This window comes from Acanthaster planci, linkage group LG03 (genome assembly GCF_054643075.1).
Source record: "Acanthaster planci isolate LZ-2023a linkage group LG03, COTS_SCS, whole genome shotgun sequence".
Classification (NCBI taxonomy): Eukaryota; Metazoa; Echinodermata; class Asteroidea; order Valvatida; family Acanthasteridae; genus Acanthaster; species Acanthaster planci.
In genome coordinates this window covers 4,663,833-4,677,125 of record NC_141779.1, presented here as the reverse complement: position 1 = coordinate 4,677,125, position 13,293 = coordinate 4,663,833, and the positions used below count along the sequence as shown (strand labels likewise).

General features: G+C 42.9%; 1 protein-coding gene across 11 annotated transcripts in view; it reads right to left on the bottom strand.

Moving 5' to 3' along the window:
* The window catches only part of LOC110986632 (myosin-IIIb-like), a 59,125-nt gene that overhangs the window by 2,650 nt on the left and 43,182 nt on the right, over positions 1-13,293 (bottom strand). For 10 of the 11 annotated variants that reach the window (XM_087133995.1, XM_087133998.1, XM_087134000.1 and 7 more), the window contains 8 exons: positions 12,354-12,434; positions 11,787-11,948; positions 7,871-8,347; positions 3,750-3,925; positions 2,369-2,619; positions 1,623-1,730; positions 977-1,082; positions 89-711 (listed from right to left, as the gene is read on the bottom strand). In XM_087133995.1, the coding sequence (XP_086990121.1) occupies positions 89-711; positions 977-1,082; positions 1,623-1,730; positions 2,369-2,619; positions 3,750-3,925; positions 7,871-8,347; positions 11,787-11,948; positions 12,354-12,434 (1,984 nt within the window). The remainder of the gene's footprint in view (positions 1-88; positions 712-976; positions 1,083-1,622; positions 1,731-2,368; positions 2,620-3,749; positions 3,926-7,870; positions 8,348-11,786; positions 11,949-12,353; positions 12,435-13,293) is intronic. The other variant, XM_087134003.1, reaches the window with a different exon arrangement.

Genomic DNA, 13,293 nt, shown 5'->3' with positions numbered 1-13,293 from the left:
CCAAATGTGCAATAAATGTACATCCTTTGGAGAACAGTGAAATCAGACAAGTATTGGTTTGGGGCCGGAGAGAGACAATGTGACTCACTGATTTGTCTTCTGCTGTTTGCCAGAGTCGCCCTCTTGAGCAAAGCTGACACTTTTCCTCCTTAGAGCATCACTGGGTGAATACCTGCCGTCGGATGAGCTTTCGGAATGGCTGGACGAGACTGAACCGTTGGCATGCCCGTTGCTGAGACGGGCCTGCCCACTGTCTAGGGTTTGCTGTCGAATTTGAAATTGCCGCTGCTGTTGTTGCTGGGGCTCCGGAGACTGCCTGACCTCTGGCTCGTTGCATTGCGAGCTCTGCAGCTGCCGTGCCCTGCTCAGGATCTCCTTCCGCTGCGGGTGGAGCTGGGGTTGATTCCAAGACATCTGCTGCTGTTGCTGTGGTTCTACTTGTACAGCATACTTTGAATGCTGTGGTATAATCTTCGGATGTTGCTGTTCATGCCGCTTCAGAACGCCTTGCCACAGGTGCTGCTGTCGTCCTTGCTGGGCCCTTACCAGTCCATTGCTTACTGTGTTCTGATTAGTATCAGTCTGGTGCCTGTCACCAGCACTGGATCGACGTTCATTGGATGAATTGGATGACTGGGTCAAAGCATTCCAAGAGGAGTTCCCAGTGGGGTTAGAGTGGCTGCGATGCCGATCACCGTGTTCTGGAGATTGCTGTTATTTTGGAAAACGAAATATCAACAACGTACAAATGTTCAGGGGACGACAGAATCCCCAACAAAGGCCACATTCAATGCAAATGGAAAACTTGTCTCTAGTCATTCATTCCAAGCTTCAACAATGTACATACCAAATACCCAGAAATTATAAAAAGCATGTCTCAATAATGTGTTACTCAAGGTCAACTTAATTTGCATAGGTCTCATTTAAATAGCCAAGGGCCTACCATCTGCATAATAAGTGGTTTTTGTAAACATACCTGCTTTTGTCCATGACTTGGTAAATTGTACTGCAATTTATCTTCACATGTTTCGTCGGTGTCATGGTAACCAAAGCCATGAAGCATTCCAGGAACTGATGACTCACTAAATAAAAGAAAAAACTTAACTAGCAGAGAAACTCTCACGCGGAGTTAACCAAGTTCAATTTTGAACCCACTGTATTTCAAGCTAAGAACAGAAACTGAGCTGCATTGGTGCGATAGGCAAGCCTGACTTGACCGTAACCGATACCTCCTGAAAACCTTCACAGTTCAGTTGTACCACTGAACATGCCAATGATCTTGAGTGCAAGTCATCGAAAATTCTGTCTCGGCCTTTGCCTGTGTGAGGCTTTTTTCCAACTTCCATAGAGACAACCTGCTTACATTTATCCTTCACTAGATAATCTGTTCTTCACTGTCTGCCTGCAGCATATAAATACAAATACATTTGGAAGCCTTGAAAATACACTCATCCAACTTAAATAATGCACTTCATAAAAACTGTACTCACTGGTAAGAACTTGTGCAAAAAAAGTGCTATTGGGCGCCCAGATGTTAGCCTATACCCATAATGCACTATTCAAAATGGCCTCCCTGTGGAAAACTTATCTTTAATAGTATGCTGTAACTGAGGAATTCCTACCTTTCATTGCTGTTCTTGTTGGTTCTGCTGGGGTTTGGTTGGCTGGCTTCCTTGGCTATTCTGTTGTAGTAGTCACTATCACTTGAGGAGCCTGCCTCCTTGAGTTCGCTGAAAGAAAATTTTGTTCGAATTTTTTTAAAAGTCATTGCACAACTGAGGAAACACACATTGTGAATTACATCACCTCAATGTGTTTCCCTTTGTTCCTGTAACATTCTCCCACAGGCTACACACACTTCAGTTTCAGGGACTGACTATCAACAAAAGATTAACTACTGAGGACAGGGGAAATCCTGTATTCCCTTTCTGCACCTGTCCTCTAAGACATGGCCATACACGCCCATACATATACACTTGTTCCTGTGTTGTGAGGACCGCACATGCATGATAGCTATTATGGGGACCGATAACATCGTCAGGACAGACTTAAGTCCTTTGAGGTTCAATACAAGCCAAATGCAAATTTACGGTATAGACTCTTGCAGCCAGGTAATTGATTCTATTAAAAAGTGACAGTCCCAACTTCATTGACAGCAGCGTCACTTAGGGGCAAAGTGGCTGCGACTGGTTCAAGGCAATCTCCAAGAAGATAACATCTGAACTGGCTGAGTAGTTTCAGTACACGATGAGAAGAATGTCTTTGTTTTTCCTAAACACCATTTTAGCCTAAGTTGCCTTAAAGTTCCGCAGAGTGACTGTGCCCCTCATAATCTTCCTTTCCCCCCCTCCAAAAAACCCCACATTACCCAGTTTGCAGGCCACTCCGTCTGTACACCTTGTCCGTGGCACTGCCGTCCCCAAAACTGTGGTAGTAGGACACGTCCTCAGGCGAGAATGGCATCTTGACATCGTGTGACCTGTGGAGGTGCTTCAACCTCCGCTCCGATAACCCCGTCTTGCCACTGTGGAGGACTTTCTGTATCTGGATGGCACCAGTGGACACGGGGCTGTTGGTTCTCTCAGCTGACCGATAAAACTCTTCCCCGTAGTGGTCCACCTACAGAGATGAAAAAGTTCAGGATAAGTTCTTAAACTCTGGTAGTGCTATACATGTACTGTGCCCCGAGACGAACCACTGCATTGTTGTGGACTCCATTTTAGTTTATGATGTGCAATATTAACATCTTTGGAAAGGTTGATGGTTGAAGTCGTGGGGGAGCATTTTTTCAGAGCATTCTCTTTTTAAGTTCAAGACCTTAATTCAACATCATATTTCTCAGACATCAGCAAAGGTTTCTTTGGACGATTTCACTAGTCCCAGCACTCCACAGATCAATCATTTATGATAGATAATGGTAAATATGCACAGTTTTAAGCCCATTCTAGCCAGTTTGCACTGTTTAAATTGAAGTAAGGCCATGCCCAAATCACTTGGTTGCGGCTTGAAATTTAATGGTCTATGGTTATGGCTGAGCCAGTTCCCATAGAGTCATGAACATTTCCAAGCCAAATAATTCAGAAGAGGCTTAGGTTTTGTGAGATGATTTTGCTCTTCTATGTTCATTATGGTTCAGCCTTGGTGTGAAAATCGGAGGGATAATGATCTTACAGCCCATTTCCTCTCCCAAAGTCTAGGAATGGGAAGGACGGTACATCTTCCTTAATGTCCAGGGTTTGACAGCCTCGTGTTCAACCTCCTTCCCTGAAACACTGTGAATTATTCTTGTGTTTTTGTACTGAAAGCCAGATGCAGATTGCCGACCACTAGTTGGCAAAAACTTTAACTGCAATTCAGCAAAAGAAAGGCCTGTGTTCATGGTGGAGCTGGGGATTTCATATCCTGAATTTTCAATGTTTTTACGTTCCTTCTCTGATTAAAAAACCAAGAATGATGTATTAACGATCACCAATGACCCGCCAGGCCAATACCTGTACCCAGAACTTTAAGTTGTGATTACAGTTAAATTTTAGTTTATTTTAGCCATTTTGACCTTGACTATTGACCTCTCAACCCGAAATGCATTAAGCTTCTTAGGACCTTTGATAAAAAACCCAAGTTGAATTTCACAGGTCAAGCAGTTCTCAGACTATTATGCTAACAACACTTGTTCAGACGCACACCGCCATGGAGTGACACAGCAGAAACGGTACGCCTCTTCGCCTTTGTCGGCGGGGCATAAAAATCACCTGCAAGAAGAAGTAAATCATCCAAGTCTCTTGCTGGGAAGTGAAGGCTTGTAGCTGTTGGTAGAGGCGGCGCTTCTTCCACATACGTAGCCACCGCTGCAGGAGGAGGGCAGCATTCCACCGTCGCTGCTCCACCATCCGTTGGACATTCCGCCTGGCTAGGAAACCTCTGGCAGCTGCAAAAGAGGGAAAGGTTCAGGGTAACTAAAACTTATTTTGGGAAGAAAAACAGAAAAGGAGGAACTCATTTTTATGTTGGGATAGCTTGAGGAGGAATGATATCTGCAAAAATTGCTGTGTCTGCAGCCCTTTCATGGAAAAACAGCACAACTTGACATCAGCTCTTTAGATATACGCGGAAAACTTTTTTCCGGCCAAATGATTACTATCCTTTCCACATTTCATGCTGTCTGATGGGAATGAAATACAAATACAGGTTTGAACAAAGTACGACCCCATCAAACTTTTTCAGGACAGTTGTCCTCCTTTGAGGTACACTGAAGAAACTTATCTCTTGAGGCATTGGAGTTGCAAGAGAACATGCAACCTGTTATGAAACTGTCTATCACATTGTGACAGGGATGTCACGTAAATAACACCATTTGGTTTACCCTCAGCTGTGTCAGTTCAATGTCCAAACCCCATTCCTCCATGCGACATTTTTTTCAAGGTAAACTGGCATGCGATCGAAGGACTACTGGCCTACACAACTTTGTAATATAAAATAATGGGGGGACGGAACACAAAGAAAAGGGTTTTTGTGCAATAAAAAGAAGGTATGTGCACTGGCCTGACAACAAGAGTTAAATGATTTGGGTTCATGTAACATAACTGTCACAGACATGCATGAAAATCACAAGATATAAGTTCATTCACAATGCAGAATACACAAGTGGATTACACTCTACTGAAAATTTTGCCAGGCTTTTTGGCTTTCTCAAGGCCAAGGAGGAAATATGGCTTCACTTTAAATATAATTAAATTTTTTGGTTGTATGTTTACATGTGTACATAGCAACTGGACAGTCCATTTACAGTGGTGGGCTATGGGTGGCTTTAAGACACAAACCATGGGACATGCAAACAGGTATGAAAAAAATAAGGCAATGCAAAGATACCACTGTGAAAAAGAGAATAAGAGCTAAGGAATAACATTTCCATCAACAATGTCAACCAAAAACACACACACTGACAACGATACAAAATCATCATAAAAATGCACAGCTTGTCGTTTTTCTGTAGCCTCTCAACAAGGCATCTTTGTTAAATGACCTCATGAGACGAGGGGAGCTCGGCGCGTCATTTTGGAAACCATCAGTGAGAAGCGGCGTAATTACTGGGCCAGCAGACTCCACGGCCATTAACCAAGCGCACACTAGCACGTCATTCGTTGAAGAGTGAGAATGAGCCGGGATGAGGCAAACGCTGTGTATAAACCCATGTCCAGTTTCAGCACAATGTAAAAAATTTAGGTGGTGGCGACAATGCCGTAGTCTAATGAAGTGCCGTTCACGCCTCAGATCAGACAGCTTTCCTTGGGTAAATCTAGCGTGCTGAATACTAAAGGCAAAAGGGTCTTAATGCGCTTCCCGTTCATAAAATATCAATTTGGATAGGAGTTGCTTGTTAAGTCCTGACAGTTCGTGCTGCACAAATGAAAATCAATTCGCTGTACAAGCCTGCTTAATGATAATGCGCCTCTGCTATCATAGGGTGTTAGGCGGCTGACTTGGAAAATGGATAACTGAATGGCTCAGTGGGTGGGAGATTAGGCGGCCAGACAAGTATTGTCTGTCTCAAGGGAACAGGAACCATTGTAATTTCTTGCTCACAAAGAATTGGTCCCTTCACGTTGCCAGCAGTATTCCATTATTAATTCATTTTCATTTTTTTTTCTTCAAAACTCCTGAAAGTCTGTCCATAATGTTTCAGAGGAAGGCTTGGGCCAGCAATAACAGGGGTTGGCTGTGGCAGTTTTCACGGCGTTTCGGTTTTCAATCAAGTGTCAATTTGGGGGCCAATTGTTCACACTCGGCTTCCTCCCGAGTGAGAGTTTGTCGGATATTACGCACTGACAAGACAAAACTCAAATATTACAAAGCGCTAGGCCAAGCAAGTCCAGCGTGGTCAGTGAAATATTACCTATCCTACTAAAGATATTTCAGGTTCTGTTGTCAAAAAAGGATAACTATAAAGATCAAATATGGCAAATAACAGCAATTGGAATCAAAGGGCTTTACCGCTTCATGGTCAACTGACTATGGTTGGATGGAAAGGGTCAAGGTTTTTTCAGGCATTTTATTCAGGGTTATTTTAATTGGAAATTAGCCACACTGTCAAACAGTGCCTTGTCGGTGTATTTGAAGGGAGCACAATTGTTAGAAACTGACCATCGAGGTCATTCAGAGGGTGGTGAGCCTGACAAGAGGTACAATAGGAGCTAGGTGTTCTCTTCAATTAAAGATTCCTTCAATCTGGAGATGTCTACAAATAACTATACATGTATCTACAAATCAAGGAAATTTATTATCTTTGCAAAACAAAGACAGTGCAGAAAGCCCAAAAAAGGGAGTTCGTCAGATTCTTTCCTGAGCAATCAACACAACATCGCTCTCAAGGCTGCACTTGGGGATTCGCCAGTGATGACATGAACTTGATTTAAAGTGATGCACGACCAGGTTTTGTTTGCTTAACACTACTCCATCCGCTCTGGAGAACGGAGAGAGAGTACATACCATATAGGACTTCATCTATAGACATTTACCATAGGGCAGCCATCTTACTTTTTTACCATTCAAAGCAATGTAAACCAAACTGAGGCGAGAAGGAAAATTGTTTGTTCCCTGTTATCAATATGTGACATTGTATTATTTTAGCCAGTGGATCTACAGGGAACAGGACAAACACGGCAGCATCATGGTAAACGTCTTTGCCATGTCCACGCAGAGGGTTGTCCAGCATGTCAATAGTGAACAGACATGCTTGCATGTTCTCCCATGACTTCAACATGCACATTGCATGACAAACAAGACCCATAGGGTAGACGTTGAAATCACTGACAGACCAAACTAACCATCTCACAAAAACTGAAAGAGACTGCTCACATTCAGTGTGCATAATACTGAACATGAATATGCCTGTGGAACGCAGACTAACTTGTCTGCTGCCTGGCAGAAGTGTGTGAGTCAGCCATCTGTTCAATTGTAAGTTGTGAAAACATGAATGGCATGAACTGACAGACCAAACACGACCATCTCACAAACACTGAAAGAGACTGCTCACATTCAGTGTGCATAATACTGAACATGAATGTGCCTGTGGAACGCAGACTAACTTGTCTACTGCCTGGCAGAAGTGTGCAAGTCAGCCATCTGTTCAATTGTAAGTTGTGAAAACATGAATGACATGAACATACATGTGAAGGCCATGTTTGTCTGTGAGTCTGAATAAGTTTGCCTTATATTGCTAAGTATATTTATGCCAAAAGCACAGCTTAGTGTGTACTGAATGTTTTTATTTCAAGAGCCGTAACAAAAATCAAATTCTTACAAAGTGTATGGCAGGTGAGATTCAAGTGCTTTCAAGTTAACTTTTCTTTTCTAATAAAATTGACAAACTGTTCTTCATACGCGTATGAACATATTACGTAAATAAGCCAATTATGCTTTGTGTTAGATACAAAACCTACTAAGAAACTAATTCGGCCAACAGGATTTCTTAATCCTTTTAAGCTAACATGATACTGTTACGCGGAAATGTGTACAGAAGCACTGTTTCTGTCTGTTGATCTTGTCAGGTCGTGATCATAGTAGTTCAATTATCTGACACCAGGAAAAAAAAAGAAAACTAAATCCAAACTTCACATATTTAATATTAAAAAATAGCAAAGTTCTACCCACTGAAAACATCATGCAGACAATTTCAAACAACTATAAATGTTACATTTCACTTTACAAGACACAAGAAATGGCACCACCATGCACATGCATCATGCTCACTGTGCTCAACAATGCACAAACTACAGTGATACTAACTCTAAAACAAGGACGATTCGACAAGGGAAAAAAAAAAGGGCTCCACCAATGTCACCAAACAATTGGCCACTAAAATGCCTCCGCCAACCTGACTGGATCAAGACGGCGCACTGTTCTCCTGACGGCACTGACGTTGTCTTCCCAGAGGTGACATTCTCTGAGCACGAGTTCTCCTGAGCGTGGGCTGTACCTGACGGCGGGCTGTCCTCTGAGTGCCCCGGTTTGAATGTCTCTGCAGGATCCCCGCGAGATCCCTCTGCACTCTTGTTATTTGTCTCTCTGTCTGCGTCTGCATTCTTCCTCCCAGTCCCACCGGCTGACGCTCTCAGCGTCTCGGAAGTTGCCCCTCTCAGGCTTTTCTTTGCAACTGTCTGGTAAATGGCTTCGGGGTGCTCGCCGATTTCAAGGCGGGGGGGCGGCATTAGGTCACCCATGTCAGAGCGTACCTCAGGGACGTTTGGAGGAGTATTGTCTTCCGTCGTCCCACTTAAGGTTACTGGGCCAGTCTGAGCCTTCAAGGTCGGGCAGTCGGTTGAGACTTCCTCCACACTCCGGTAAAGTGCAACTGTTTGTGCCCATCAATGGTCATGAATCCATTTAACACAGTAAAAAATATCCAAACTAATGTGGCCTGCACTTTGAATGACACAAAGCAACTCACAATACCCTCCGTTTAATCCAAGAGAAAGAATAACATGTAAAATGTACGTCTGAGCAGCAGAGTAAGTGACCCCAAATGAATTCATAACCCACTACACACATTCTCAAAATCCTCAAGGTTGGTAGGAATTTTCATGCTTATAGATATGCACTTAATTGCTCTAAGCTTGCGAATGGGATATGTATCCCTGCCTTAAACCATACCAGCAAATATTGTCAAACTGTTAAATTTGCATATTTATGGCGTCTTTCTGCAATTTGGGTCAGCACAAACACAAATACCACTGAAAATATTTTGGGTTTTTGTCAGAAAATCAATAAGGAGTTTCAGGAGAGAATTCTGTTTTTCTAGATTAAAAAACAAGATTCACAGACACAAAGTAACTTGAACTGGTCAGTATTTAAAGATGTAAACTGAATGCTAACTCAAATGAGTTGAATGAGTAACAATGTTCAAAGTTTTAACAAGAAAAAAAAAACTGACAAACTGAAATGGATAAACTTAGGAGTTGATGCCTGAAACTGTGGAGGTTAATTGTCTGCTAACTTAAAAGTCTTATGGTTAAATCCCAGAGTAAATGGATGGGGGTGATCTTGAAACATTTAGATCAATTTCAAATCAAACAAAACCAACCGCCCAGTCTGCAAAACCTGTGCAAAATTTCTGACAATAAGTTAAATGTGTCAAATGAAGATTTAAAAAAAAATCTTCAGCATGGATTTGCCTATAAAGCTCAGGTCAAAATACTGCAAACTGTACAAACTATCCAGAGAAAATTTCGCATCAAGTTCAATTACTTGACAGCCTGAACAGTGATGATTGTTTTCCCTTCAGAAATATACACCGCTCTAGCCCTGCCAAGAAAATGGATACCCAAGCTCACTTTGCTTATTCTTGTACATCTATATCTTTGCCAATGTGAGACCTAGACACCCTCGATATAGCTGCTTGTTACAGTTTGACAAAAGAGGGCGCTTTTCCTGCCAACTACCAGGATTGATTGGTACACAGTGTGCTCTGTGCAGTTATGCACTGATGCATACATGTACATGTACTTGCAACAGCAGCCAAAAAGCTGCGTGCGTGACTGCCAGTGGCACCCCTTTCTGTTCCTGGTGATTGGCCAGGCAGTCGTCTTAACTTGCCCCATCCCGAGTTCAAGGTTTCTACAGAAATCTGGAAGTCAAATTCCATGACTTTGCCGTGAAACAATGCCACCATCAACTGGTTCAGAAAACTAGGAAAGATGTTTTATACTGTAAATCCTGTTACTTTCCAGGCATACTGAATCTACACATAGGCAGCAGCCACTCTCACCACAGACCGATCTACAGTCTCGGTGGTGAATTTCTAAAATGGGGCATTAACCACTTCCTGCCGGGGACTCTGCAATCGGAGACGTATGCTTTATATGCGTGGCCAGGGTCTCCGAATTCCGACAAAGGAAACAGGGCCCTGTAACAAAAGACCATACTCCGAACAAAAGACCAGGCTGCTGGGAATTACCGGCATTTTTCACTCTCAAAAGTGGTGATTATCCAGCCTTGTTTTGAAACCGTATTCCAGGATTTGGGGCATTGAGAGCGAGCGGATTACCACCGGGGACAAAACGCTCCACCACCGCAGCAATGAGCCACACAGCACTGCTACATGCTAATCTGGCCCCTATTGAAAAGAGGTCAGCAGTGCACTGAGCCAGGTTCGTGAACAAAAGACAGTTATATAACACCGCGCAATCTGGGCTCTGTTTACAAGGCTGCAGGCCTGGCGGAAATACTCGGGCGTCAATGAAGGTCACCTGCCAACTTAGAGTAGTGCCTAGCGATTACTTCGTGCAGCTATAAACGACCGTTGAATGAAATGATGAATTTTTGAAAGATTTTGAAAACGAAAAAACTGATAGTCATGCCGGCCCAGCATCATCAACATTGAAAAATGCCCCGGCATGAAGTGGTTAAGCTTCATCACGTAAGGAAACAGTTGACTCTGCATTCCCGAATCTTGCAAAAACAGTCAGAAATTTCCTCTTGGGTTTTGAAGGGACCAGGAGCATTGGGGTTCATGAGGCAAGAGGAAAAATGGGAAGGTAAAGCTTTGCCATATTTTTGTCTTTGTTGATCAATGAATGATGGACGAAGCCCATTGTGAACCTTGAGCTGGACCAAGAGAGGGTGCAATGTTCTAAGCAACAGAGGCACCTTTGGTCAGATATCAGCTTTGCTGGTCCATGAACGACTAGGAAATTTTTCAGGTATAAAAGTTGCTGAATTTGTTGCAAAGGTGCCAAATAAAGCTATTCATTTTTGACTTCTACAGTACATGTAATTCTCTCCTAAAAACCCTTCAAAGAAACCAGTATTTTTTACGCACAGAGCAAAATTACGACCATTAACCACTCCCTGCCAGGCGACCCGTTTTCGAGTACATAGGCTTTATATGCAGCGCTGGGGAGCCCGGAACTGGAACAAAAGAGTTGGGCCTTAAAACAAAAGACTGTGCTCGGCACAAAAGACTGAGCTGCTGGGCATTACCGACATTATTTCGCTCTCAATAGTGGAGATAATCCAGCCTTGTTTTGAAACCATATACCACGGTTTGAGGCATTTAGAGCGAGCAGATTACCACCGGGGACAAAGCTCTCCACCACCGCAGTGATGAGCCACACAGCACTGCAAGCTAATTTGGCCCCTACCGAAAAGAGTCAGCAGTGCACTGTGCCGGTTTCGGGAACAAAAGAATCTTACGTAACACCGCACAATCTGGGCTCTTTTTCCAAGGCCGCAGGCCAGGCTGAAATATTCAGGAGTCAATGAATTTTTACCTGTCAGCTTTAGAATAGTGCCCAAAGAGTCCTTCATTTTGGTATAAACGGCCATTTTTGAAAACGGAAAATCTTGGCATCTTGTCTTGCTCAAGAAAAATCCACCTGGCAGCAAGTGGTTAAGACAACAAGATTTGCTACCACATGTTTTCAGCACGACACATCCTTTGAAATCACCCACAACTCAATCCCTCATATCCTCTACTTACATGAATGCAAAGAGATTTGGGGGAATTTGGGAAAGTTAGGATTTAAGGCTGTTTTGCATATGTCTGAACTCAGTGCCTTGAGTGTCTCCCTGGATATTTTTTAATGAAAACCTCCAAAATGCACCTCTTGTGTTCCAGGTAAATTCACTTTCAATATCTGTTTCACTGCTTGAAAGGGTATCGTACTACCTTCTTGGGTTTTATGCAAATGAGCTTTTCCATATTCATGTGCAAAACTATGATGTCATCCCCGTTTACACTGGTTTGCACACTTAAACTCCTACATTTTGAGATTCAAAGCTGGCCCACTCACCCGCTTGCAGAGCGACTACCATCCTGGTGAACTTCTGCTCGTCCTGGATCCTCTGCCTTGTCTTGAAGCCACGGTAGCAGGCCTGGATTTGCACAGCTGCTCTCTCTTGCCTCTCCGCAAGCTCCCTCTGTTCTCTCTTTCTCGTCAAATGCTTCCGAAAACCTTCAAACAACCAGGAGGATTGTAAACTGAAATGGGTCACCCATAAAGAACTCTGCGTGATCTTTGAATTGAAATTATTTCATGGAAAATGAAGACAAGTGAGCAACAAAAGCTGGACTCCAATACCAGTGTCTCAAGAAATGAGACAGATAGGAGTGCTCCAATCATATCAATTTGTGAGCTCACACAAATCAACAAGAGCATGCACCAGCAACTACACAGTGAATTCAGGAGACAGAATAGGACGGATCACGTTTTGAAAGAGGGAACAAAACCTACAAACCTGTGGTAAAAGAACGTCGGACAACAAAGACAGAATGAATGACGGAAAAGGAAAGACACAAAGCAGATGGGAACTTTCGGATGAAGGTTCTGGGATGTTCCAGTGCATGAGTACGTATTCACCTTTCTGAATGATGACAGCGGCAATGAATCTTCTCAACTTGATCCTTTCGTACTTCGTCTTAGCCATCCACCCTCGAATCCCTACATGAGAATAAGACGTACCAGACCACAGCTATAGATAATACTGTGACTGAACACACATTCACAAATACCGCAGATAGTCTAGCCATTCCTATTGGTTGAGAGCCCGTCACTTGGCCGGTCTTAAACAGTTAATTAAACATTCGCAAATACCATACCATGTTTGACAAAAAACTGAAGTAAAATCATTGGAAATTTATAAATTTTGTAACTTGTGACTTCCCTCTCGGAAGTTATTTATAAACTGGAGTAAATATGTGCATGAAGAATGAATGCTGATGATGTCTCTCATCTTTGGCTTGGGCCTGTATCAGTTTTCATTCTCCTACTGCTAATGACATTCAAGACTGGCCAAGAACATATTTATTCCCTTAGTTACGACATTACAAGCAATCACACGCAACAGCTTGAAACTTTCAAGACAGAGACTGTCTTTCTTTGCCAGTTGTGCTTGGGACTTTCTTGGAGCCACAAGTGTTATGCCGAATATCACAGGGAGAATATGGTACTTTACAGAAGGGGCCACAGACTGAGAGAAGTACCAATGTGAAAATGAATGAACAAGTACACAGTGTCATACCCACGTGCCTCCAGGGGTGCTGCAAAATTCTGAATTGCGGACAGTCTGTAATGCTGACCATGTAATGCTTTTTGAGGAGCAAGTTTTTGAAGAAAACGTTTCTGGGGAAAAATCTGTGAGCAACGCTGGAAGTCCACAGCATTCTCAATCGTATATTTTAGAATCAAGACACGAGTGTAGTGCACAGCCATAACAATTTGCCACAATACTGTCTCAACTACATGTACACGTGCAGGGTCAATGAAAAAAACAAAATAAATGTGACCTGTTACGACAAAA